The following is a 23391-nucleotide window of genomic DNA, read 5'->3' on the forward strand; positions in this document are numbered from 1 at the left end:
TTTTAAAACCAGCAGATCCACAGAGTGCAACGAGGGAAGATATTTTGAGTCATAGGTAAAATTCTTGGAAGTGTGTGAATAATAATAATAATAATAATAATGTTTTATTATTTATACCCTGCCCACTCTGGGCGGCTTCCAACACAATATTAAAATGAAGTTATGCATCAAACATTAAAAGCTTCCCTAAAAAATAGACGAATAAAGAAAGAGCCATGTAAAGAGAAGTGAAGGCTAACAACACATGTCCTTATCCTCATTTTCTTCCAGGACTGCCTGAAAAGTTGTATGCCGCAGAATACATGCCGCAGAAGTCTGAGCCAAATTCTGGCTTAACGAAGCTGGAGAGGACAATGTTAGACTCTGCCTCCTCTGAGTATTCCTTGTCCCATTATCTCTCCTGCCTGCAATTCCCCACACTGAGCTTATCCTGGAGTTCTTCCCCCAACACCACAACCCCATCCGTTAAAAAGACACAATTCACCTCAACTGCAGAAGGGCTTCCAGGGCCAAGACAAGGATCATGGGGTACTCTCCAAATTGGCCCAGTTTCCCCAGGAGAAGAGAGGAGAAATGTTCTCTAGGACAGAAAATGGGAATGCAGGGAGTGTGGAGAAACTGAGCTCTTCAGGAGTGAAATGACTTGCCAAGATGATTTCAAGGGAGCCAGGGTTGTGCAGGAGACCCTCACCCCAGGAGACAAAGAGAAGAGGAAGAAATCCTACTGACACTCTGAACATGCTGTCCAGAGAAGTCCCCCCCCTCCTATCTATACTACCTAACTAGCTAAAATGCCCACCCATGCCTAACTTCAATCCCAGCCCTAAGCCTACACCTAACCCTAACTATCCCTCTATATGCATAATATATACACAATGAATATATACAAAGTATACAAAATATGCACAAGTATGCACAAAAATAAAAATGTAAAAATAAAAAATTTAAAGAATAAAAAATTACAATATTAAAGTAAAGAGCAACAGATATTAAAACAAAATAAAGAATATTTAAAAATAAAAATAAAAAGATCAAATAAAAGTCAAAGTAATCAAAAAGCAAAAAACGAAATAATAATCAATAGCATCTCCTGAACCTCCTTTCATGAACTCCAACCATCCCTCTGCTCACTAACCCACAATGGACCCCTGCACTTGGTAGCTTTTAAGAGAGAAGCAAGAGATGTCACAAAGGAGGGCAAATCATTCCTACCATGGCAACCCACCCACCTTGACCCTGGGCCTACCTTGCTCCTCCTGAGCTGTGATGCTTATTCAGAACTTTGAGGCACCTTCTGTTCTATCTGCAGGTTTGCTGAATCTTCTCTTACCTCCATTCCCCAACTCTAACCACACCTCTCTCCTCTGACCTCTCCTGACTAACCCACAATGGTCTCCTGCAGTTGGTGGCTTTTAAGGGGGAAGCAAGAGATGTCACAAAGGAGGGCAAGTCTTTGCTACCATAGTAACCCACCCACTTTGATATTAGGCCTACCTTGCCCCTCCAGAGCTGCGATGTTTCTTCAGAACTTGGGGACACTTGCTGTTCCATCTGCAGGTTTGCTGAATCTTCTCAAACCTCCTTTCACCAACTCTAACCACTCCTCTCTCCTCTGACCTCTCCTCCCTAACCCACAGTGGGCCCCTGCACTTGGTGGCTTTTAAGAGAGAAGTGAGAGATGTCACAAAGGAGGGCAAATCTTTGCTACCGTGGCAACCCACCCACTTTGACCCTGGGCCAACCTTGCCCCTCCTGAGTTGTGATGTTTCTTCAGAACTTGGAGGAACATTGCTGTTCCATCTTCAGGTTTGCTGAATCTTCTCTCTTGAGGTTCCTGTCTTCATTTCAGCTCATTCTTCATTCAGCCACTTTTCTAAAGGGAAACCATTCTCATGTCCTTTGAAATATAGTAGAAGACTCCAAGGTCTAGGGGTGTTCATAGCACAGGATTCGACAAGCTGCTATGCATGCAGGTGTTCAAGCTTGGACATCAACTCCAGGTGGCACTGGTGATGTCCACTCCCCCATCTGAAAATGCAAAGGAAAACTGTTTATGTATGTGACTTCTTCAACGAGAGTATTATATGCCCCGATATGGTGTGAGGAGGCAGTACCCACGAAGGAGGAGTGGCAGTTGAAATTGATGGAACATGCAGAATTAGCAAGTTTAACTAGTAAAATCGGAGAACAAAATGAAACAGTTTTCAAGGAGGAATGGAAAATGTTTCTGGACTATTTAAAAAATGGTTGTAAATATGTAAGCACACTCGGAGGTTTGGACTAAGTTCAGAAGTAAAAGTTATTGAGAGAATAAAATTGAGATAAGAAGGTATAGATTAGTTATAATATGCAGCAGTAAAAGATAATCATGAGAAAACCATGGAAGGGTGGCAGGGAAGTCAGCTTTTTAAATGAATATGTACTGGGAAATGTTGGATCAATTGTATTTTATTTGTGAAAATTTATGAATTTTTTTAAAAAAAGGAAAGAGAGCTACTGCCAGTCATTTTAGATGGTGCTGAGATAGATGGGTCAATGGTCTGACTCTGTCCAAGGCAGCTTCCTATGAATATTCCCCTTAAGTAATTTAGCTGAAGACGAGGAAGTTAACCACAAGATTGACAGTTCCTTTTTTTAAGAGTCAATATGAAAAACCTTCTGTTCTATATACAACAATGCAAGTACAAAAATCCTGAATAGGAGGCGGCGGAAAATTCCTGCCTCTGTAATAAAGCCATATAGGCAAAGTGACCTGTCCCGATGGACTAGATGGCACTTGAGGTCCCTTCCAACTGTACAGTTCTATGATGTCAACTGCTCCAAAATTACAAAGGGGGAAATTTGAGCATCTGAAATTTGAGCATCTGAATGAAGCTGCACCTTATTCTGAGTTCCTGCATAAGCCTCTGTAGCCCCTGCCAGTCAGTGTCGACAACACACACAGCAAGGGGTATTCAGAGGTACCCCCGCACACACACACACCAAATATGGAAGCTCCCCATTTATTTTATTTATTTATTTTTATTACATGTATATATCACCTTTATCTTTCAAGGATCTCAAGGTGGTTGACATAGTTCTCCTCCTCCCCATTTCATCATCGCAACAGCACTGTGAGGGAGGTTAGGTTAAGAGATGGCGACTGGCCAGCAGCATAGCTAGGAAGAAGTGGAGGGAGTGGGCCATTTCAGGTGGCACTTTTTTGTGTGTGGCATCACCTCCACAGCAGATTTGGAAGTGAGCAAAAAGCACCCATTGCATTCAAAAGAAACGGGTTAGGGTTAGGGTTAGCCCTGAACATCACCACAGGAAAGGAGATCCCATCCTCACCCTCCACAGCTTCCTCTTTCCGCCCCATTTCAAAGGCAAAACAGTTGGCCGGTGCAGTGGATGTGCACCTAGGGAGTAAGGAGGGAGGGAGGGAGAGGGAGAGGGAGAGGGAGAGGGAGAGAATCTGTGAGTGCACACTTGGCCACAAGGGCTTGAGGGCGGGAACTCGCAGAGGGGAGACTGTTCTCCCAGAAAGTGGGGTTGTGGGTGCTGTTATGGAAAGGCAGACTAGCAGGGGTGCCAACCTGGGCCCCAGACTGTAAGATATTGTATTTCCCTTTATGTTATGAATGGACAAGCGTTAGCAAAAAAGTGTCTGGCTGGTTTCAGATCTTGTGTCTGTCATTCACCACAGCCAAGACAGATTCTGTGTAAAAGGTGTGAAATTCAGCCTTCAGGGTTTAAAATATAGTTTATTACTTTACAGTATTGTTGCTGAGTGGGCAAATTAAAGTTGTATATCTTTCTAGTGCCTTACTCCATTATTGTTAAATGGGCAATCCCATAGAATACAGTAAATCACTATTGTTTCTCTTCAGCGCCATGTAGTGGTAATAAGTCAGTGACCTGTAGTTGCAAGTCATAGACCTTGCCCCTTCCCAAAAACCTATTCCTGTGGACTGTCATAGTCTAGGAGAGTAACAGTGGACTGTGTTGGTGGAGCTATAGTAAAGGAGGAAATAAATCTCTTTCACAGGGACAGAGAACCTGTGACCCTTTTATGCTTTAAGCATAAACTCTTTAAGCAACTTCCAACTGCTTTGTTCCCAATCAGTAGATAACCCACAAACTTCTGCTGGAATCCCACAACTTTTTACACCACAAATGTTCTGGTTTATGTTTGTCCCACTTCTGTTGTGCTATAATCCCTCCAGAGAGCAATATAGTGTCATAGCATTGGGGAAGCTTTGCAGAACAGACTAAAGCAATTCACCACTCACAAATGATGATTGTGTCCAGAGAATATTGCAAAATACACTTGCAAAAAACACAGCAGTCTATAGTGCCCTTTCTATCAGTTCAGGTATGACTGCTATGTAAAGCAATCTGTCCAACTCAGGCACCCTTTGCAAGAAGACTGGATTGAACATATGGGTGAAATAATTTTTCAGAAGTTAATCCCTTTGAATTCAGTGAGGCTTGCTCCTAGATAAATGGGTCAAGATTGCTGCCTTTACCTTTTCACTGCACTACAGCAATGTTCCTCCAAGGCATACAAACTTCTCCCACAACAACCCTGTGAGGTTGGTTAGGCTAAGTAAGAGACAGTAACTGGCCCAAGGTCACCCAGTGACCATCTTGGTGGAGATTTTAATCCTGGTCTCTCAGACCCAAGGCCAACGCTCTAACAGCTACACCACACTGGCTACGAAAACTCCATGCCCTCACCCCACCCGCAACATCCAGTTAGGAAAAAGCAAGCAGAAGAACTTACTCAGTTTTAATGACCTGGAAAAAGACAGAGCAGATTCTTGGCCAGGATGGTTCAGTCCATGGAGGGCATCTGGCATGTGTATTTTTCTCAATGGACTGCATGACCTGCAATGCGGAGGAGAAGAGTTCAGAACAGGTCATTCCTCCAAAAAAAGGGGGGAGGGGAAAATTAGTATCCTGGTCCAACTGTATAAAGGAGAATTGGCTCCTAGAACCTCCGTGCACTTTTCCATTAAATAAGCATTAAATAAGGCTCACTGAAAAATAATAATTAAAAAAGGCTGAAGCAACATCAAGAGTTTTGCTCTCCAGACTGAGCCCTGCAGAAGGGAGCTTGGCATTGCTTAGTCAGAACAAGACACAGCCTTAGGAGCGCATACCTTCTGGAAGATCTCCAGGCTGCAGTTGGGGGCATGTTTCTTGATATCTTTGATCAGCTGGAGATGGGGCCATTTCAAGAGCTTCTCCAGGATACATCATCTAGCAAGGAAACATGGACATATGGCATTCAGGGGTAGGTGAATCTCTGAAGTGTTGGTTTCTCTCGGTTCCTCATTTTTCTAAGAATTGTCAGCTGGCTACTCTGGGCGGCTAATGCTAAAGCAGCATCTGAAGCTGCCTCGGCAGCTTACTAACTGGCCAATGAACAGGGCTAGATAATAATTTGAGACTAGTTTACCTACAAAACCATCTTACCCCATATCTGCCCGCTCCACTGCTTTGATCGATGAAATTGGCACTGTTATAAGTGCTACATCATACTTGTTTGGGACATACACACCATGTGCATTTATGTGTGTGCACACACACAGGTTGGCACCCATCTGAAGACTTCACTCAGAGCAAAAAAAAGTGGCTAGCCCCCACGCCACCTTGTAGCTATGGCTCTGCTCTAAACCTTTTGTTGACTAGCTGAACATGCATGGATCTGTGTATATTAAAATAAATCACTTCATTTAGGATGGGGGGGGAGTTCCCCTCCTTTATCCCAGGCCTCTGTTCTGTGCCATTAATAAGTGTGTAACAAGCAGAAACTCAGTAGATCAGGGGTAGTCAAAGAAGTGCTCACCCCCCCATGCTTTGGACTAAAATGCTCATCTTCCCTGATTATTTACCATGCTACTTAAGTCCGATGGGAGTTGTAGTACACAACACCTGGACGGCACCACCTCTGTGGTGGAGCTCGGTTGGTATGGTTGTTGTTGTTTACTAAATTTATATACTGCCCTACATCAAAAAATCACAGGGTAGTTCACAGATTAAGAACATGAGACTCTTAATCTCAGGTAGTGGGTTCGAGCCGCAGGTTGGGCCAAAGATTCCTGCATTGCAGGCGGTTGGACTAGATGACCCTGGCCCCTTGTGAAGCTTTCAAGGCATAGGAGCTGCGGAAAGAGGGTGGTTCGGGAAGGGCTCTGCATCTCACATTTCAACGGCAGCTTCGCAACGCCCCTTCCCTTCCTTTGCAGGGTCTCCACCAGACGGCAGCGTTTTCCCCACCAACTCCTCCTCCCTGTAAACCGGAGATCACCCAGCAGCAGCTGCAGTTGGGGAGAGAGCTGCAGTTGCCTCCGAGGATACATCTCCTTGCTGGAACTGAGCAACGCAGAGGGTGGAGAGGAAACAATGAAACAGGGCAGCAGAAGGAAGCCACAGCGAGCGCTGCCGGGGAAACAGCTGCGCCTCTGTTCGTGCAGGAGGAAAGGAAACCAAGTGCGCGCAAAGCTTAAAGGAAACGAACAATGGACAGGACGTGGCAACCTACCCTTCTCCATCTCTCCAACGACAGCCGGCAGAATTCCTGGCGCTTTACGCTGCAACCCTCATAAACACCTTTCTCTGGGAGTGAATCCTGCTGAACCAGTCAGGCTTTACTGCTAAGCAGACTTGTGGAGGATTGCGCTGCAAATACCAACAAAAACAGTGCACGCGCCGCTGTAGGTACCTTGCAGCTCCAATGCAAAGTGAAGTTTGCTTTCCTCAAGAGTTTCTTTTGCTTTCTCCACCCCCGATTCCGATAACAGGGAAGGAGCCCAAGCAGGGCAAAGACAGCTAGTGAGATGCAGATGGAGCAGAGGGATACTTTTGCTTTTTGTCCTTAAGGAAGCTAGATCAAAGGAAGGCTGGTGCTGCATTTTTCAGTGCCTCAAGGAAGGCTTCTCTGAAAAGACTCAGAAATGACTTTGCTTTCTTGGGCTGAAAGCAGTGACTCTGCAGGGGAGTTCCATAAAAAAACTTTCTCCTGTATGCTCACCAAAGTATCCATAGCAGTCTCTCCGCACGCCCGGTGTATTGCTGTTCAAAAACTTTCTGAACTTTTTCTCAGCTTTGCAGGGCGTTTCCTATCTTTCAGTGTTTTCATTGCTATTCCCAACAGGCGCCCGTTTTTCAAACTGTCTTGACTGCTTGTTCCAGATTTCTCACTCTCTACTTCTCTCTGTCTGTAAGGAGAAAGATTAGCTCACCATTTGAATCTCTGCACCAGTATGTTCGCTGCTGCCTAGGCAGAGCTGATCCTAACAAGACAAGCAGGTTAGCTGCGGCTGCTCTTCGAGTTTTGTTTTCTGCAAGCTATGCTTAATGCTCCTTATTACCTCCAGCACCCTTTCCAAAGGGATCATCAGCTGCAAGAACTGGGAGAAATATTTTTACCTAAACACGACATCCAGACCTGCCTCCATAGCGTCTGAACACTTCACTTTCTAACCCCCCTCTGCTAAACTCCTCCCTCCAAACAGATTGAAAAGTAACTTTAGAGTGACTCAAACCCCATGCTTTTAGGTGGAAGTTTTACACCCATTTGCAAATAAAAGTAGCCTCAAACCTTTTGAATATCTACATAGCCTCTGCCTTTTTTTCATTTATTTATCTGAAAGTTTTAAGCAGCCTTTCAAGACAAGAGCGTCCTCTTGAGACAGATGGCATAAAATGAATTATATATATTATATACATAATTTAGTGAAAGGTTTTCACAGGAGCTTGAAAAGAACTGATTATCTTTTCATGGTAAAAACTGAAGTTCTGCACAAAATATTAAATAGCCTCAACCCCACACTTAAAAAAACAACACCTTAAGATATAATTCTGGAGAAATAGCTGTTGGGTTGTCTTGGGTATGCATCATTAACTATAATTGGATTGTAGAAATATACTTTGGTTTTCAACCAAGGCTGAACCATGGGCATAGCTAAGATTTATTTTAGGGGGGCGAGCTTTAAGTTGCGGAGGGCAGAACTGAGTTATCTGCAATATAATTGGTCAGTTAGTTAAGCTCAGCAACTTTTTGCGGCAATCTCCCCTAAAAACAACTTTTTGCGCCCCGCTGATAGCACTACAATGTCAAAACTGGCAAAAGAGGTTTCTTGCCATTGAGCATGTCTTTATTTTTAATAAACAAATAAATAATAAAAACAAATGTTGCCAATGTGTCATAGTGAGAATAGACTCATTGAAGTCTATTTATTTCAGTGGGTCTACAGCTAGTATGACTAACAATCACCCATACTGGCTATTTATGTTATCAGTGTCTCTCTACATATGCCCAGATCATGAGGCCAGCCTTTTAGGAAGGTGAAATCCCTTTAAAAAGGTTGACTATTCTAACAGTTACAGTATCAATATGTTATCATGCTTTCTCAAGATATGTTCCTCTAAATATGCCTAGTAACAATTTCTCTGTGTTCAAGAACTAAGCCGTTCTGTAACACGTTTGGGGAAATTTAACACAAATGGGATGATAGCAGAAAACTGCAACCCTGACCCTAAACCACCAGAGGACAGCCTGGTATCACTATGGTGAAGTCTTGACTTTCTAGTACTGTATATGAACCAAAACATGTAGTGTGGATAGGCATTGTTTCATATAGGTAAGACCTTACTCAGGGAGCAATGGAGGTATGTCAGGGTCTTTCTAGAATGGCACTCCCTGAAATAGGATAGCAAGTAACTGTTCAATGAGGAGGCTTTTCTAGAACAGTCACTAGCTTTTTAATTCCTAATCTGAAAAAGCCTATACTGTACCTACCTTTCATGCCAATTTTTTTTTATCCTACGAGTCTTACATCCAAGTATGTCTTGCATCGGATTATTATGAATACACATGACCTATGCACAAGACTTATGCCAAAATATGCAGCAGTTCTCGTGTCTTAAAACAAATCTTGGGAATCTATTTCAATTTAACATTCGGATTTAAATATAGATTTTGCAAAATTGCCATGAAAATAAGTAGTTTTCACCAAGTCATATTTCACATCATAATTAATCTTTAGACCTTCAGCTTTTTGCAGCCTTCAAATCAATTTAAGTAAATCTGTACTTGCAGCAAATTCATTAATTTTCAATCCTGTGCAAGTTTCATTTCCGCACTACATAGACTGACAAATTCAGATATAATGCCAAAGTGGAAGTGTTATATTAAATCTGTATCGCTGACTGAATAATAATCATGTTTAGCAAAGAAAAGCAACATCTGTGAAACTCTGGAGCCACCAACTGTTCATATTCTGCAACAGCTAGTCTGCTTTCCCACTCAATAGTAGTAGATACAGCAAACGTTTAGATGTTAAGGCTGATGCCGTAACAGAGGTGCCTTGCGATCAGCAACAATGTCACAAACTGCTTTCTTAGAACTTATCCACTACAGTGGTACCTCAGGTTAAGTACTTAATTCGTTCCGGAGATCCGTACTTAACCTGAAACGGTTCTTAACCTGAAGCACCACTTTAGCTAATGGGGCCTCCTGCTGCCGCCGCGCCGCCGGATCACAATTTCTGTTCTTATCCTGAAGCAAAGTTCTTAACCCGAGGTACTATTTCTGGGTTAGCGGAGTCTGTAACCTGAAGCGTATGTAACCTGAAGCGTATGTAACCCGAGGTACCACTGTATGTGCCCACACTTTTCCTTGATCTTTCAGATCAGGCCCAAATCCAGATGGAGAAGATTAGTATGTGGCCAGAGAGGGTGTCCTATATTGCCCTGGTTCCCTGTTGCCTCTGACACATCTGGGCCTTTCCAAAGAAATCCTCTTGACCCATGCTTGTTTGTTGCTTACATCGGTAGCTGGAAGAATAGATCAAGGAGTGGAAGAAAGCCCTTTTCTCTTACTCACTATCCTTATGCAGAGCCAAAGCTAGGGGGGCTAGCCGAGCTTTTTGCCCCAGATGAAGCATCTAGAGGGGTACCATTGAGGCTCCCAGCCTGTCTGTGTATGCAAATGTGCATGGGTGGGCAAACTGGGTCTTTGACGCGGGTGAAATAAAGCCTAGTTTCACCCCTGCCTTATGCCGCTTCACCACAGAGGTGGCTTCTGTGCGGGCACTATAGTAAGACTGAATCACATCATCACTTCATCTGTAAGCCGCCTTTCCATAGTTCAAATCATGGTCAAAGTGGCTTAGAACACTGAAAAGATCATAAGTGATAAATAAAACACATCAAAGAGTACACAGCTATAATTGATCTATTTGCACATCATTATAAGATACAAAAATAAAGATACAAATATCAATAACAGCAACAAAAAAATTACCAGCAAACCACCCTAAAAACCTCAGCCCACATGTTTTTCAGCAGTGTCAGCTTTTGCAGCCGGATTCACTTAGGGACCCACCCTTTCAGGACGGGTGGGAGAAAGTCAGCAAAGCAGGGAACAGGTATTCCAGAACTCACAGCCAAATGGTCTCTGACTTCTTTAGCAACCTCTGCTTTTGTAGCTAGAGTGAGTTCAAATGTCTTATTCTAGACTTAGAACTGCTACCTGAAAACAAGAGAAAAATAATTGTTCACTACCACGTTGAATTTTCCACTGATTGGCATCTACAAAACATCTAGGGTTGTTTTGTAAACTCAGGTGACATAAGGGAATGTGCCCACTGTCACCTACTTTTTCATTCGTTTGGTGGTCTGGAGGAAGACCTCAAGTTGATAGGCATTATACTATTATCCAGTCCTGGAGTTTATATTAAGACAGCCCTAACCCTTTAAGAGCCACCACCAGATGGCCAAGGAAATGGAAATGTATTATCAATGGGGATTCAAAAGGACCCAGTCACATGTGTCACGAAGGCCTGTGTGAGAAACTCAGTGAGGCACAATTGTCTTGTTTTTTCAGACATGTGATTTTTCAGATTGCAATTTATTTGGCTGAGGCTTCCAACATAACAATTGCAGGTGACTTCTGGACCAGCACAAACAAGAGATCACACAGTATAGTCTCATTTTTAGAGATAGAACTGTGGGATTGCAGCTTAGCCACTCTTCCCTTTGGATCCTGACACATTCTCCTGCTGCAGGAGCAGCGGTAGGGGAATATTTATCAAGTAAGTAAGGCCCTAAGTATATTCACAGCTCTAACAGTCCCACACTCCCCTGTAAGACTAAATTACCTGTAACAGTTGAAGTGGATCGTAAGAGAATACTGGGAAGACACAAATTATTCTCATTACTGTCTGTATGCTGCATTTCTACAGTGAAAATGTAGTTAGCTTGAGATTTAGACATGCCTTGATGCCAACAGTTCATGAACACATTGAATCCCAAACGAAGTATTCTTCTATGGTACCAATCACTATGCGACACACACAGAGCGAGGAAAGGAGGGGGTACAGCAAAAATTCAGCCTTCCTGTGCATCATTTACTAGAGCAGCAATTTGTAAACACTCTGTGACATCAAGGCCACTCACCCAATAGCTAGGGAGGATTCAGATTTCACCACTTTCTTCAGGTTTTGTCCTCTCCGGTTTACTGCATTTATTGGCAAAAAAAGAAAATATATATGAAAAGGTGTATTTTAAATTTTGTACTTCATGCATATACCAGCTTTCTGAATCACACCGACTGAATCCAGAAATAGAGGTAATCCAATAGCATGTCTTGTACTCAGTTTTCAGTTTGCAAATAAAGTGGTACCTCAGATTAAAAACTTAATTCATTCTGGAGGTCCGTTCTTAACCTGAAACTGTTCTTAACCTGACGTACCGCTTTAGCTAATGGGGCCTCTGGCTGCTTCCGCATCTGTTCTCATCCTGAAGCAAAGTTCCTAACCCAATGTACTATTTCCAGGTTAGCCGAGTCTGTAACCTGGAGCGTCTGTAACCTGAGGTATCACTGTACAGCTATTCACATAATGGTATTCCAATCTGTGGCTGTGTTCAGTTTGTGATGTTACTGCCACAACCCAATTTTCTAAGATCAGTTTGCCCTTGCTGCTTTCTGTGCATGTGTGACTACAGGTAGAGATTAAAGGGCCCTAATAAAAAAATCTAGCTGCTAATGACGACTGTATTACAAGCTGTTTTGCTTATTATACAAGTGCTTAAACTCAGTTTATTCTCTGCCAGGACACAACACACTATTAGCATGAAGGAGGCTTTGCTTTCTGTGGAAGTTGGTGCACATTGGGACTGGTAGGGCAGAAGGCAAGGAGCCCAACAGTAGGTGGCACTAGAACCAATGACAGGCAGAGCCAAGTGAGGGTAGTTTTTGCCCCCTCCTCCTTCCTCCCCAGTTCTAAGAAGACAAAACTGACACTGAGGAGTAGGAAACTGACTGTCAATGCCATGCCCAAACTTAAATAAGGAGGCGCTCAGGTGGGATCTGGCCGAGGGAATCTGGCGATACTGGGGCAGCGCCCTATTTCCCCTCATGGACCACCTTCGTTGTTTGCTTATGTATGTTAATGAAACCAATTTCAGCATCTTTATCAAGACAATATTGCATGTCTTTTTTAAATGCAGTCTACTATTTACATATGTAAAGCCTTCAATAAAATTGCTTTAAATCACAAGCCTAAGGTTGGCGATTATTCTGCTTAGTCACTGAACTGAGGTAGAACGTACTGATTTGGCTTGCAGGGCCGGAATAGAACGCTTGCTAATGGTACTTCCCTATTCTCAGATAAATAGCCGAAGCTCTGAAAGACCTTCTGGCTTTGGAACAATTTAGCAAAACGGGGGGGGGGGGGGCGCAATGGCAGTATCTGGTTAATTCCTTTGAGAAGGGTACATTTCCCAACCAGCTTCCCTTGCAAGGGAGATAACTTAAGTGTCTTTTTTTGTTACAGCTCTTGCACGAGATAATTTTTCAGCTGCACTTTCTCTTCTCTGCACACCCCAACAAGGTAAGTTTGATTTTGTGGTTAAGAACTACAGGTTGGAATCTAAACTAAAAGCAAGTAGTATTGTCACAAGTAGGTTTTATGTAATTAGACCATTTAGAAATGTGGCACTATCCAGAAAAGTCACAAGCTCCACACATTCAATGGGATATTGGCACAGAATTCTTACTTAAGAGGAAGAATTGAATTTGGAATGCTTTGTTGTAAACTTCTTGTATGCTTGTACAGTATAGCAAGTCTTAGGAGCGCAGATTCCCTCTGAGAGTGCTAACAGACTGGTCTGCAAAATCTATGTGCCCATTTCAGAGAATAGTATTTGCAGAAGGCCCTTCAGCTCCAGGCAGTTATACTATGGAGTGTTGCAAGGCACAATTTTATCTCCATTGGTTGTTTTTTTTTTTACATGCTGCTGCTAGCAGCATTCATTAGATTTAGGGCAGGGTGTCAACAGCATTCTCAGCTTTCTCCCCACATCTGAATCTGGAGAAACCCTTGAATGTAATGGCGAGATGGATGAGGGAAAATAAGCTGAACTAAAGTCCTTGGAAGACAGGTGTTGTAGGTTTCCACGTCTGGCATTTTGGCACATTGCCAGCCATGGATATCAAAATTCCCCTAAAGGAGCAGGCTTATAGACTGTGGTGGGCCACTCGTGTTTCGTTTTGCGACTGGAAGACTAGGTCGCCTTGCTGGTTATGAGCGCCTTTTGGCTGGTACAGCAGCTGCAGCCATTTCTGGACTGGAAGAACTTGGATCATAGTAGCCCAGGAAATAATTGCAAGAGCGATTACTGAGGTGCACTCTACTAGTTAGTGTAGAATGCTGCAGCATGATTGCTGACAGAGTAAGACCGTCAGCATCTTAACACCCCTGCTCAGAGATGTACACTGGCTGCCAGTTTGTCACTGGGCCAAATTCAACAGCTTGAGAGCATTTACCTGGCAAGACTCTCTGGGGTTCAGTGTGGAAGATACATGATTAAAGACTGCAATTGAAATGTGATTCCACTGTTTCAGTAGGTGGTACTAAAAGGGCCTTTCCTTACCCAAATGATCCACTCAAACACTTGAATCTGCAGAACTAAGTGTTTTTCAAGTGCCACATTTCTGTATTGCTTTTGGAAGGAAGTGAGCTTGACAGCACCTAGTCTGGAATTCCTTGCTTATTAACATGAAAGTTTTTGCTACCTACTTTTAAAAAAAAATCTTATGAAGCCCTACTCAATATAAAAGTGGGCATGCATTTTATTATGCAATTTTAAAATATATTTTAATTTTTTAGGCTTTTTTTCTATTCACTTAATTGATTAGTAGTAGCAGCAAACATTTACCACACTTGACTGGCCACCAGAAAGCACCTGCCTCCTGTTAGGCCATGGCATAATTGGCTGGATTATAACCTGCTAGAAGGCGAAGTCAGTTAACTCTAAATTTCTCTAAGAGTGGTCATTTTTTGCCACTTCCTCAGTGTATCAAAATCTGCTCTGGGCAGGATCCAGCACCCTCCAGAACAATGCAGGAATAAGGTTGGAGAGCCTAATCAGCAGCAATTGCCTTGTTTTCTCCGCTGTATGCCGCTAGCATTTTTGCATTGCAAAATGTGGGTACAACCAATTAAATATTACCTACCATTGTTGTTTTGATGAATTATGCAAGAAGTTTATTTCTAACATGTTTGATTAGTTGATTTACTTTTAACCTATAGCTTCCTAAGAGATGTGTGCTTTCGGAGTCTTGCTACAATCTAAGATCGCAATGAGACTGAGCTATTCAATGTACATTAAGCCTGAACAATATTCAGCTACATTGGCACATCTTTCTTAAATAAGTCTTTCATATTTAACATAAGATTTGCAAGCATTCAACCCAAGTTGCCACAACAGAAGCAATGCTGTAGCTTGAACAGAAGGAACCAAAGCAATTGCCGTGATTTCAAGCCAATGGTTGGAGCCCCAAGTAAAGCTCACATCCCATCACAAATGGCCTCACCTAAGGGCTTGCTGAATGGGGTGGCTGTTGCAGAATTCCCTAAAATTGTGCAGAGCATTCCTGCTTTCCCCATCCAGCAGGTTCCCATTGACGATCAGAAAATGGCTTTTCCCCAACCATATACCTGTATCTCTCTTAACTGGTGTGCTATAAAATAAGTGTTTGGTCTAAAGCACAGCACACATCTTCTTAGGATGCTGGACACTGATGTGGTGTCAAAATACTCATAGCTGGGTATAAATTTAACTATTTTATTAAATGTTTTTTCTTCAGTAAAAACCTTTTGACTTGAGTGTACTGCATAAATTGTAGCAATAATTTGATGGCAACAGAACCATTTGCAAATTTGTCTTTTCTTTAGTAGCATGTTTTCCAGCAGCAAAATGGCATGGCAGTGAGATTGTCAAAATACAAGTGGCATAGCAAATGCTGAATCTGAGCATAGCCTGAGAAAAAGCTTTATGTGCATGAGGTTCCAGATTTAATTCCTGTTATCTCCCATTTAAGAAGCATCTTAGAGCTGGAGAACACTTCTCTGCTTGAGACTAGAGCGCTGCTACAGTGGAGTAAAAAGTATGGTTAGGTCAACCAATTGTCTTAACGTAACAACTGTTTACAGTGGTACCTCAGGTTAAGAACCTAATTCATTCTGGAGGTCTTTTCTTAACCTGAAACCCTTCTTAACCTGAGGTACCACTTTAGCTAATGGGGCCTCCAGCTGCTGCCGCCGCACGATTTCTGTTCTCATCTGAAGAAAAGTTCTTAACCAGAAGTACTATTTCTGGGTTAGCAGAGTCTGTAACCTGAAGCATCTGTAACCCCAAGTACCACTGTAGTTTAAAAATACCTACCTACAAATCCCTTAAACTGTACCCATTACTATCATACATGACATTATGGTTTTTGTTTTTTTTACACAACACTAATAGGGATGGAGGAAATGCAATTCAAATACATATATATATTAAGTTTCAATTGAATAAGCATTATTTTGTTATCAAATATAGCCCTGAATTTTTATTTGGACATTTAGCGTTCAACAAAGTGAACTTGCATAGTTCCTTTGCCTGACTGAAAGTAGCATGAAGGCTATTTATCTGCAACTAGAGTGCCTGGTTGGTTACTTGTAGCAACCAGTTAGAATGCCCACTTGTTCAAGTTCTTTTTCTTATGATTTAGAATCAACGTCTTATTAATTAACAACTTTCCTTTGACTTTTTTGAGGGGGATATGCTAGCAGTTAAAAGTACAGTGGTACCTAGGTTTAAGAACAGCTTATTTTATGAACAACTTGGATTAAGAACACCGCAAACCCGGAAGTAGGTGTTATGGTTTGCAAACTTTGCCTTGGAAGCAGAACATGTTGAGTGTGCTCCATTTGTAAACTGAGTAGCCTGCTGCTATGGGAATGCATGCCTCGGTTTAAGAACGCTTTAGTTTAAGAATGGACTCCCGGAAGGGTTCATAAACCAAGGTACCACTGTATACTGTTTCACTGGTCATAGCATTGCCAAGATAATCTAACAGACATGCGGACAATAAGGGACAAAGCAGTGTCATACTGTTGCAATGCCACTTTCTCAACTCCTGTTTTTGCCAGAACCTTAAGTAAATACCAGAGTTACCAGAGTACAGTGCTGCCTTAAACTAGAAATCTAGGATTGCTCATACATAAACCCATTAGGTAAAAACATAAAATGTTTACTTTTGAATCTTCTATAACTTAAGCATGCAATCACAACAGATTTTCTATTAAAGTTTATTTCCCCTCAATTTAAATACCATATAATTACTATTAGAATATTATAACGCTAACAAATGCAGTTGTTTCAATTAAATTCAACAAAGATACTTTGCTTAAGTATGTTATGTACAGCAAGAGGTGATAGTATTTCATATTTTCATACTGAGAAGGAATTACTTTATGTATTCTGTATTACAGAATACCCTTAATCCGTGTCAGGTTAACTACCACCAAGCTAGCAATACATTGCATCTGTTTCACTTGCTCCAAGATTGAGCAGCAAAGAAAAGCACCTATCCAAGTACTGTAATTTTTTCGTCCTTAAGTTTACCAACTACCTTAAATAATTAGTGATCTACAATTTCAAAGTATGCTGCCATTTAATTAATCCTAAACCTAGTATACTCAAAATGATTTATGGCTTATTTCATACAGAGCGATTTATTCACATCACTACAGTGGTGCCCCGCAAGACGAATGCCCCGCAAGACGAAAAACGCGCAAGACGAAAGGGTTTTTCGTTTTTTGCGTTGCTTCGCAAGACAATTTTCCCTATGGTCTTGCAAGTTTGGTTCCTTTTTCTTAAAGCCGCTAATACCCAGCGAATCCGCGCTCCGCAAGACGAAAAAATTGCAAGACACAACTCGCGGAACGAATTAATTTCGTCTTGCAAGGCACCACTGTACTTATCCAACATCCCATTTAACATTCTTTACCTTTGCCACACACCCGGCATTTTTTCCTTGAAAAAGCAAAGCTCAAACCACAAATGACCTTAAGTCAAGTTGCAGTTAAGGGTGCGTAATATAAATTTGAGTATTAGCAGCAAGGTCAAATCATAGTTGGGACTGTTTTAGTAATGCTTCCAAACCTATCGAAGAACTTGCAGTCAATACATGCACACATTCCACATGGCTAGAAAACTGTGAGCAGCAATCCAATCCTAAATAATTACGGAAGAATCATGTGTTGTATTACAAGATCAGGGGGATTAATCCTGATTCAATATTTGGTGGGATGATTTTAGGATGAAGTGGATTTCAAGAGCTGGAATGCTTCTCGCTCAACTAGCATCAAGTCTCCAACCCTGGATTAGTGGAGGATACATGGGTGTAACTTGCTTGATCTGGCACAGCAGAGGGTAGTGTAAGCCCCTAAAAGGAGACATTCCAGGGGAGAAAGGCTGGATCCTAGGTTTGTTCAACTCTGTTAACGTGACACTGCAACTCAGCATTAAACACTATGCTAAAAGCTAGTTTTCCTTCTGCAAGGTTTAGGTGGAGCTGCAGCAAGCAACCTCACTGCCAAGCAGGGTTTTGATGTGGTGCAAGTTTAAGTAGCTTTACACAAGCTCGCTTTATGGTAGTTTCTTGTGCGTTTGCACTCACAGTAGCCTAAAACGTATCTGAGCATACTTTATTTCAGTGTTTTTTATTGCAAAGGAAAATGTACTTTTAGTAATTAAGGAAAGTCTTCATTAAGAGTAATTTAAAAATCCATTGTAGCATTTAAAACTACTTTGGACATGGCTCCATCTTTTAGTGGAGTTATAAAATTAAGCTTAAGGTAAAGGTACCCCTGCCCGTACGGGCCAGTCTTGACAGACTCTGGGGTTGTGCGCCCATCTCACTTAAGAGGCCAGGGGCCAGCGCTGTCCGGAGACACTTCCGGGTCACATGGCCAGTGTGACATTGCTGCTCTGGCGAGCCAGAGCTGCACACGGAAACGCCGTTTACCTTCCCGCTGGTAAGCGGTCCCTATTTATCTACTTGCACCTGGAGGTGCTTTCGAACTGCTAGGTTGGCAGGCGCTGGGACCGAGCAGCGGGAGCGCACCCCGCAGCAGGGATTCGAACCGCCGACCTTTCAATCAGCAAGTCCTAGGCGCTGAGGCTTTAACCCACAGCGCCACCTGTGTCCCACAAAATTAAGCTTACATACTTGGTAAATTTTATTATTTGAGGTACTCTCCATAGTCTAAATTGTGACTTCCAACAATTTTAATTTTGGCTGATGGTAACTATGGTTTTGAGTTAAATTTACAAAGTTCCACAAAAGTACAGTAGGGCCTCTGGCTGCTGCCACGCCACCGAAGCACAATTTCTGTTCTCATCATGAAGCGAAGTTCTTAACCTGAGGTACTATTTCTGGGTTAGTGGAGTCTGTAACCTGAAGCATATGCAACCCGAGGTACCACTGTAAAGGTCTCTGACAGTTTAGGACAATACAGTATCAAATGCAACAAAAGATATAAAGGATGACCAGTATTTGCAAGTCACTATTTTTTCATGAAGCTTGTAACAGCACTTTTTCTGCATATATTATGGAATTTAATTATATCCATGCAAATATCACACAGCATGTAATTATTGACTAACTCTTATGAACCCATGTGCTGAGGCAGTGGCTTCTAACAGCCATATCAAAGAACGAGAGGATATTTCATACCCCCATCCTGACATTCTCTCCTCACTCTTGACATAGGAAGGCTGCCAAGCATGTGCCACTGCTCCCTTGAAATGTGTTTTGGTAGGTGCTTTGAAAAACTGGACTGGAAAACGTCCGATTGTTTCAGCTGCTGTGGCACAATATCTATGGTAGATAATACATCAATTAAATTTCAGTAACAAATAAAAAAACACCTGTTTTGATTTTCAAGTACAAAGTTGGTGATTTATTTAACACTATCATTTACAGGTTATGCAAGTTGCTTTGTGTGGCAAAACTTTACTGATTTTACAAGGAGAATTTTGAAAACAGTAATTGGTATACCAAAAAACATGGAACAGTACAACCATGTTACTCCACTCAAACACAGCAAGCAATGGGAAACTATTCCATTGCTAACTGTTCTGTGTTGCTCCAGGACCATCAGCTGAGAAGGAAAGTTGTTCCAGGCTCTAGCCCCACCAACCTCAACAGGCCGGGACAAGTGCAATACCACTCACACACACACAGCATTGCAACTTATCCCAACCTGTGTAGAAAGGGGTACAACCTATCGCTTATTCATTGATTTTTCACTGCCACAGTCAGTTTTGCATGGATTTGCACAGCAGAGTATCATACAGCTGGATGCAAACCTGCAAAACTAACCAGAGTACAGTGTTCAACAGACATAAAGAAAAGCAGAACACAGGAAAAATCTGGGTGAAACTGAGGTTCTACAGCTAGTAGAACTTCAAGTGCTCCTAATGCAGTAGATTATGAATCACTACCTGCACTATAAGCACTTTAGCGCTACAGAAGCTGTTTTGACTGCTCTTCTCGAGACCTATGTTAACTTAAAAGTGAAATCATTAAAATGTTGATATGTAGACAATAACAGGCCACAATCAGTTTTGCATAGATTTGCACAACTACATTCTTCTTGTAGTGCAACTATGCAAAACTAACAGAGGACTGCAAAACATTACTAGATTTTTTATTCAGTGTGAATGACTAGGTGAAAATACAACTTCTTATGCCAGAAGGAGCACTTAGGGCAGTAGATGCTAATCTACTTCACTATCTGCACTAGATGCACCTTAGAACAAAAAGCAGTCACCATGTGGCGGCCATTACAGAGTAACTTTCCAAAACCTTTGCTGCAGTTGCCAGCATAATGCTACAAGTGCCTTCACTGCAGTAGGTTCTATATATCACTACCTGCACTGTAAGCACTTTGACATTACTCTGGCATGAAGAGGATGTTCTCATTTCCAAAGCTTCACCTGGCAAAAAAAGAAAAAAAAAGTTCTATTAATATCCAGTATTAGCAGGTTTTTCAATGGCAACAATGGTAACAAAACTGCACCAGATGAGGCCTACTTCTGTTGGTTTTTCATCTACCCCTCTCTAAACTACTAATCATGAAGAACAATAATTCAGTTACCAAGATTAGAGCTATGTCCAGCATTATGTGTAAGTAAAGTGGAAGGCAATTTTATCATAGTGGGATGCTGTTGATCTGTTTTAGAAAACAGGAGATTAAATAACCATCCATGAGCATGTTCTTACCAATGTGTATCGAGGTATTATTAAATAGCAATTGTTGTGAAACATAGTGCTTAAAGACTTCAAAATCCCATAGCTAAAAAAGTCACTATCGACTTCCTGCTCCAATTGATATGAAATTATTTACACCTTACCATTTAAATTAAGCTGAAGCTTTTTTAAAGCAGTTGGGAGTCTGTAAGCTATAGTTTTCTCCTCTGGCCTTTTTATAAAGTATCTCTGAGGAGTAGCACATCTCTGTCTTTCGATAGCACAATGAAACCAATTCCCTCTTTCTTGGACATGTGCATGTTCTTTCTCCAAGTACCCATAAAGATGCAGCGAGTCGCCAAGTTACCCCCTTAGACAAAGGGAAACTTTCCTCTTGGGGGGTGGGAAATAAAATAAAATGAAAATCTACGCCCCAAACTCCTCCACGGGCCCGCTACCGCGGAGAGAGCGCAAACAAAGCAGCCTTGAGCACCCAAAGAAAACAAAACCAAGGCTCACTTTCCCCGTCGCGTGTTTCCCCTCCCCCGCCCTACCGAGCCACAATGCGCACACCAGAGAGCCCGGGTCCTTTCTCGGAGAACTACCTGTTGGTAAAAAGGCGCGGGAGCCGCCGAAGGAGGAGGGCGGCGGCGGCAGCAGCAGCGCGGGGTCCGCGAGGGTAAAGGTGGCGGGAAGCAGATGGGGAGCACAATGGCGCCCCCGAGCCGGGCCCGCGGCTTCTCCGGAGCTTGCACGTGCTGAGCCCGCGAGGTGCCTGGGCCCAGCAGGGGCGCCAGGGGGCGCTGTGGCGGCGGGTCAGGGCTCGGCTACTGGAGCGGCGTATTTTCCCTTTTCTCGCGCGCCCCCTCCTCCTCCCCCCCCCGCGAGCCGGCCAGGCCCGCCGTCCCTTTACTTCCTTTATGCCCCAGGCCTGGGCCGCCCTGGCGCTGCTCTCCTCCGCCCCCTGTTCCCGAAGGGGAAACCAGCACGGTCCCCTTACCGCGCTTCTTTCCCCCACCCCTCTCCCGCCTCTTGGTCTCTCCCTCTTTCCCCTCGCGGGTGGCGGCGGCGGCGGCTCCCACATGGCCGCGGCCTAACTGGGAACAATCGGCCTCAGCACGCGCAGCCGCCGCCATGTCCCGGCCCCGCCCCCCTCGGCAACATGGCGCCGCCGCCGCGGCCCCGCAACAACCGCCACCACCGCAGGGCGACTTCGCGGCGGGGGAAGGAAGCCGCCCGCTCCCTACAAACCCCCCGCCGCGACCCTCACCTCAAACACGCGCTCCTTCTCCCCCTCCCCCTTTTCGGCGGGAACCGAAGGGAGAAAAAGAAATAGCGCGAGAGGGAAAGCGGGCGAGGAGGGGGATTAAGCCGCCTCGCACGCAGCCCCGGCCAGGGCCCCGCGGAGGCAACGGCGCCGCCCCCGCCCCTCCCACAGAACAAAAGCCCACGCGGGGAAGCGCCCCCCCACCCCACCCCCAAACTTTTGAACCGCGCTTGAGGCGGCTAACGGCCGCGTGGTGAGCTCGGCCGCTCCCCCTCCTCTCTCCCCCATGTGCCCGCTTTTGTTCCGAGGAGTTGCTCGGCCCGAGCCGGCCGGGCCTCCTTCTCCTCCCCTCCCCAGCCACTACCTCCATACGCACCTTCCCCGCTCGAGGTCCTTCCTCGCCCGCCGGACGCCCTGAGCGAGCGGCGAGGAAGAGAGGCGGCGGCGGCAGTTGCGAGCGGCCGCCGCGCGGCCTTTTCAAATCTCCCTCATTCCGGCCCCGCCCGCCCCCGTGCGCGCGAGCGAGGAGCCGTCGCGCGGGAGGCGCCGCCGTTACGCACGCAGAGAGAGAGAGAGAGAGGGGCGCGCGCGCGCTGCCTCGCCATGCGCTGCTGCTTCTCCCATCGCCGCCCCCGCCCCCCCCCCCACCCCTCGCGCTCTTTCGTTCCCTCACGGCCGCTTCTCCGGGCCGAACCCACCTCTTTCCAGTCACGGCCAATGAGGCAGAGAGCGCGCTTTCTCTCTCTCTTTCCCCTCACGAAGCCGAAGAAGCGGCCGCCGCAGTAGCCGCCGCGCGGGCTGTGGCGCGTGAGGGGGCTCTCGCGTAAAAGGTGGTGGTGGGTGGAGTGGGGAGGGGGAGGAACACCTCACGGCCAACCGACCAACCAACCGCCGCTCCCGTTTTCCCCGCCCCACCCCCCTCTCCCCTCACAGAAGTGGCGGGAAGGAGGAGGAGGGCGGCGGCATCAGGCGAGCTGAGGAAGGGGGGGGGAGAAAGAGAGAGAGAGGAGAGAACCATGTGGATAAAAGCGGAGGGGGGGTGGAGAAATGAAGGGCGGCGGCTCCCGCCTCAACGTAAATATCCACAAGCCTCCGCTCCGCCCTCATTAGCATAGAAAACAAAGTGCTTCCGAGCGCCGCGGCGGCCAATCGGGAGAGGCCGCCCCGCCCACGCCCGGCCAGGCCACGCCCCTCCCTCCCTCCTGTTACTACTTGCTACTATTATCGCCGCTGCGCCCGCCCTTCCCACGCTAAGGCGGGAGAGGCGATTCAGTGGCAGAAGAAGGCTATTGACTGCGCTCAAATAGCAGCAGCATCTTTTTTTCTTTTCTTTTTTTTTTTTGCTCCAGTGCAACATTCCCCAAGAAACGTGCCGGTTCCATGAATGAACGCAGATGCGAAAAATAAAGCCTAGGCACATTCCGATCAAGAGTTGGAATCTGGAAATCGCAAACCCCTCCAGTTTCCGCCCTGGGTTTCGAAGCTTTTATTTAATAATAAAGATGCTCGCGCTCCCAACTGCCAGCGATGCTCGAGCTTGGAAGCG

At 44.5% G+C, this 23391-nt stretch overlaps 1 protein-coding gene across 14 annotated transcripts; it reads right to left on the minus strand.

Annotated features, from left to right (window-relative positions):
* Nucleotides 1-245: 245 nt before the first annotated feature.
* LOC309368340 (uncharacterized protein) lies at nucleotides 246-22558 on the minus strand. 14 transcript variants are annotated; one of them, XM_081908321.1, is made up of 11 exons: nucleotides 22222-22241; nucleotides 20261-20325; nucleotides 19061-19204; nucleotides 11449-11509; nucleotides 10435-10522; nucleotides 9635-9825; nucleotides 7019-7191; nucleotides 4766-4869; nucleotides 3331-3398; nucleotides 2722-2814; nucleotides 246-2028 (listed from the first exon to the last, which is right to left on the minus strand). In XM_081908321.1, exons 7-11 carry the CDS (start codon nucleotides 7028-7030, stop codon nucleotides 1991-1993), a joined length of 315 nt encoding a protein of 104 aa, XP_081764447.1. In that variant the 5' UTR covers nucleotides 7031-7191; nucleotides 9635-9825; nucleotides 10435-10522; nucleotides 11449-11509; nucleotides 19061-19204; nucleotides 20261-20325; nucleotides 22222-22241; the 3' UTR covers nucleotides 246-1990. The 14 variants fall into 14 exon arrangements, 1 of the variants encoding a protein (XP_081764447.1); XR_014167697.1 differs by lacking the exons at nucleotides 2722-2814; nucleotides 3331-3398 and adding an exon at nucleotides 5145-5244 and having other exon boundaries at nucleotides 22222-22237; XR_014167702.1 differs by lacking the exons at nucleotides 2722-2814; nucleotides 3331-3398 and adding an exon at nucleotides 6530-6666 and having other exon boundaries at nucleotides 22222-22236.
* Between the last annotated feature and the right edge of the window lie 833 nt (nucleotides 22559-23391).

The sequence above is a fragment of the Podarcis melisellensis genome, assembly GCF_964234715.1.
Source record: "Podarcis melisellensis genome assembly, chromosome: 4".
Taxonomy (NCBI): Eukaryota; Metazoa; Chordata; class Lepidosauria; order Squamata; family Lacertidae; genus Podarcis; species Podarcis melisellensis.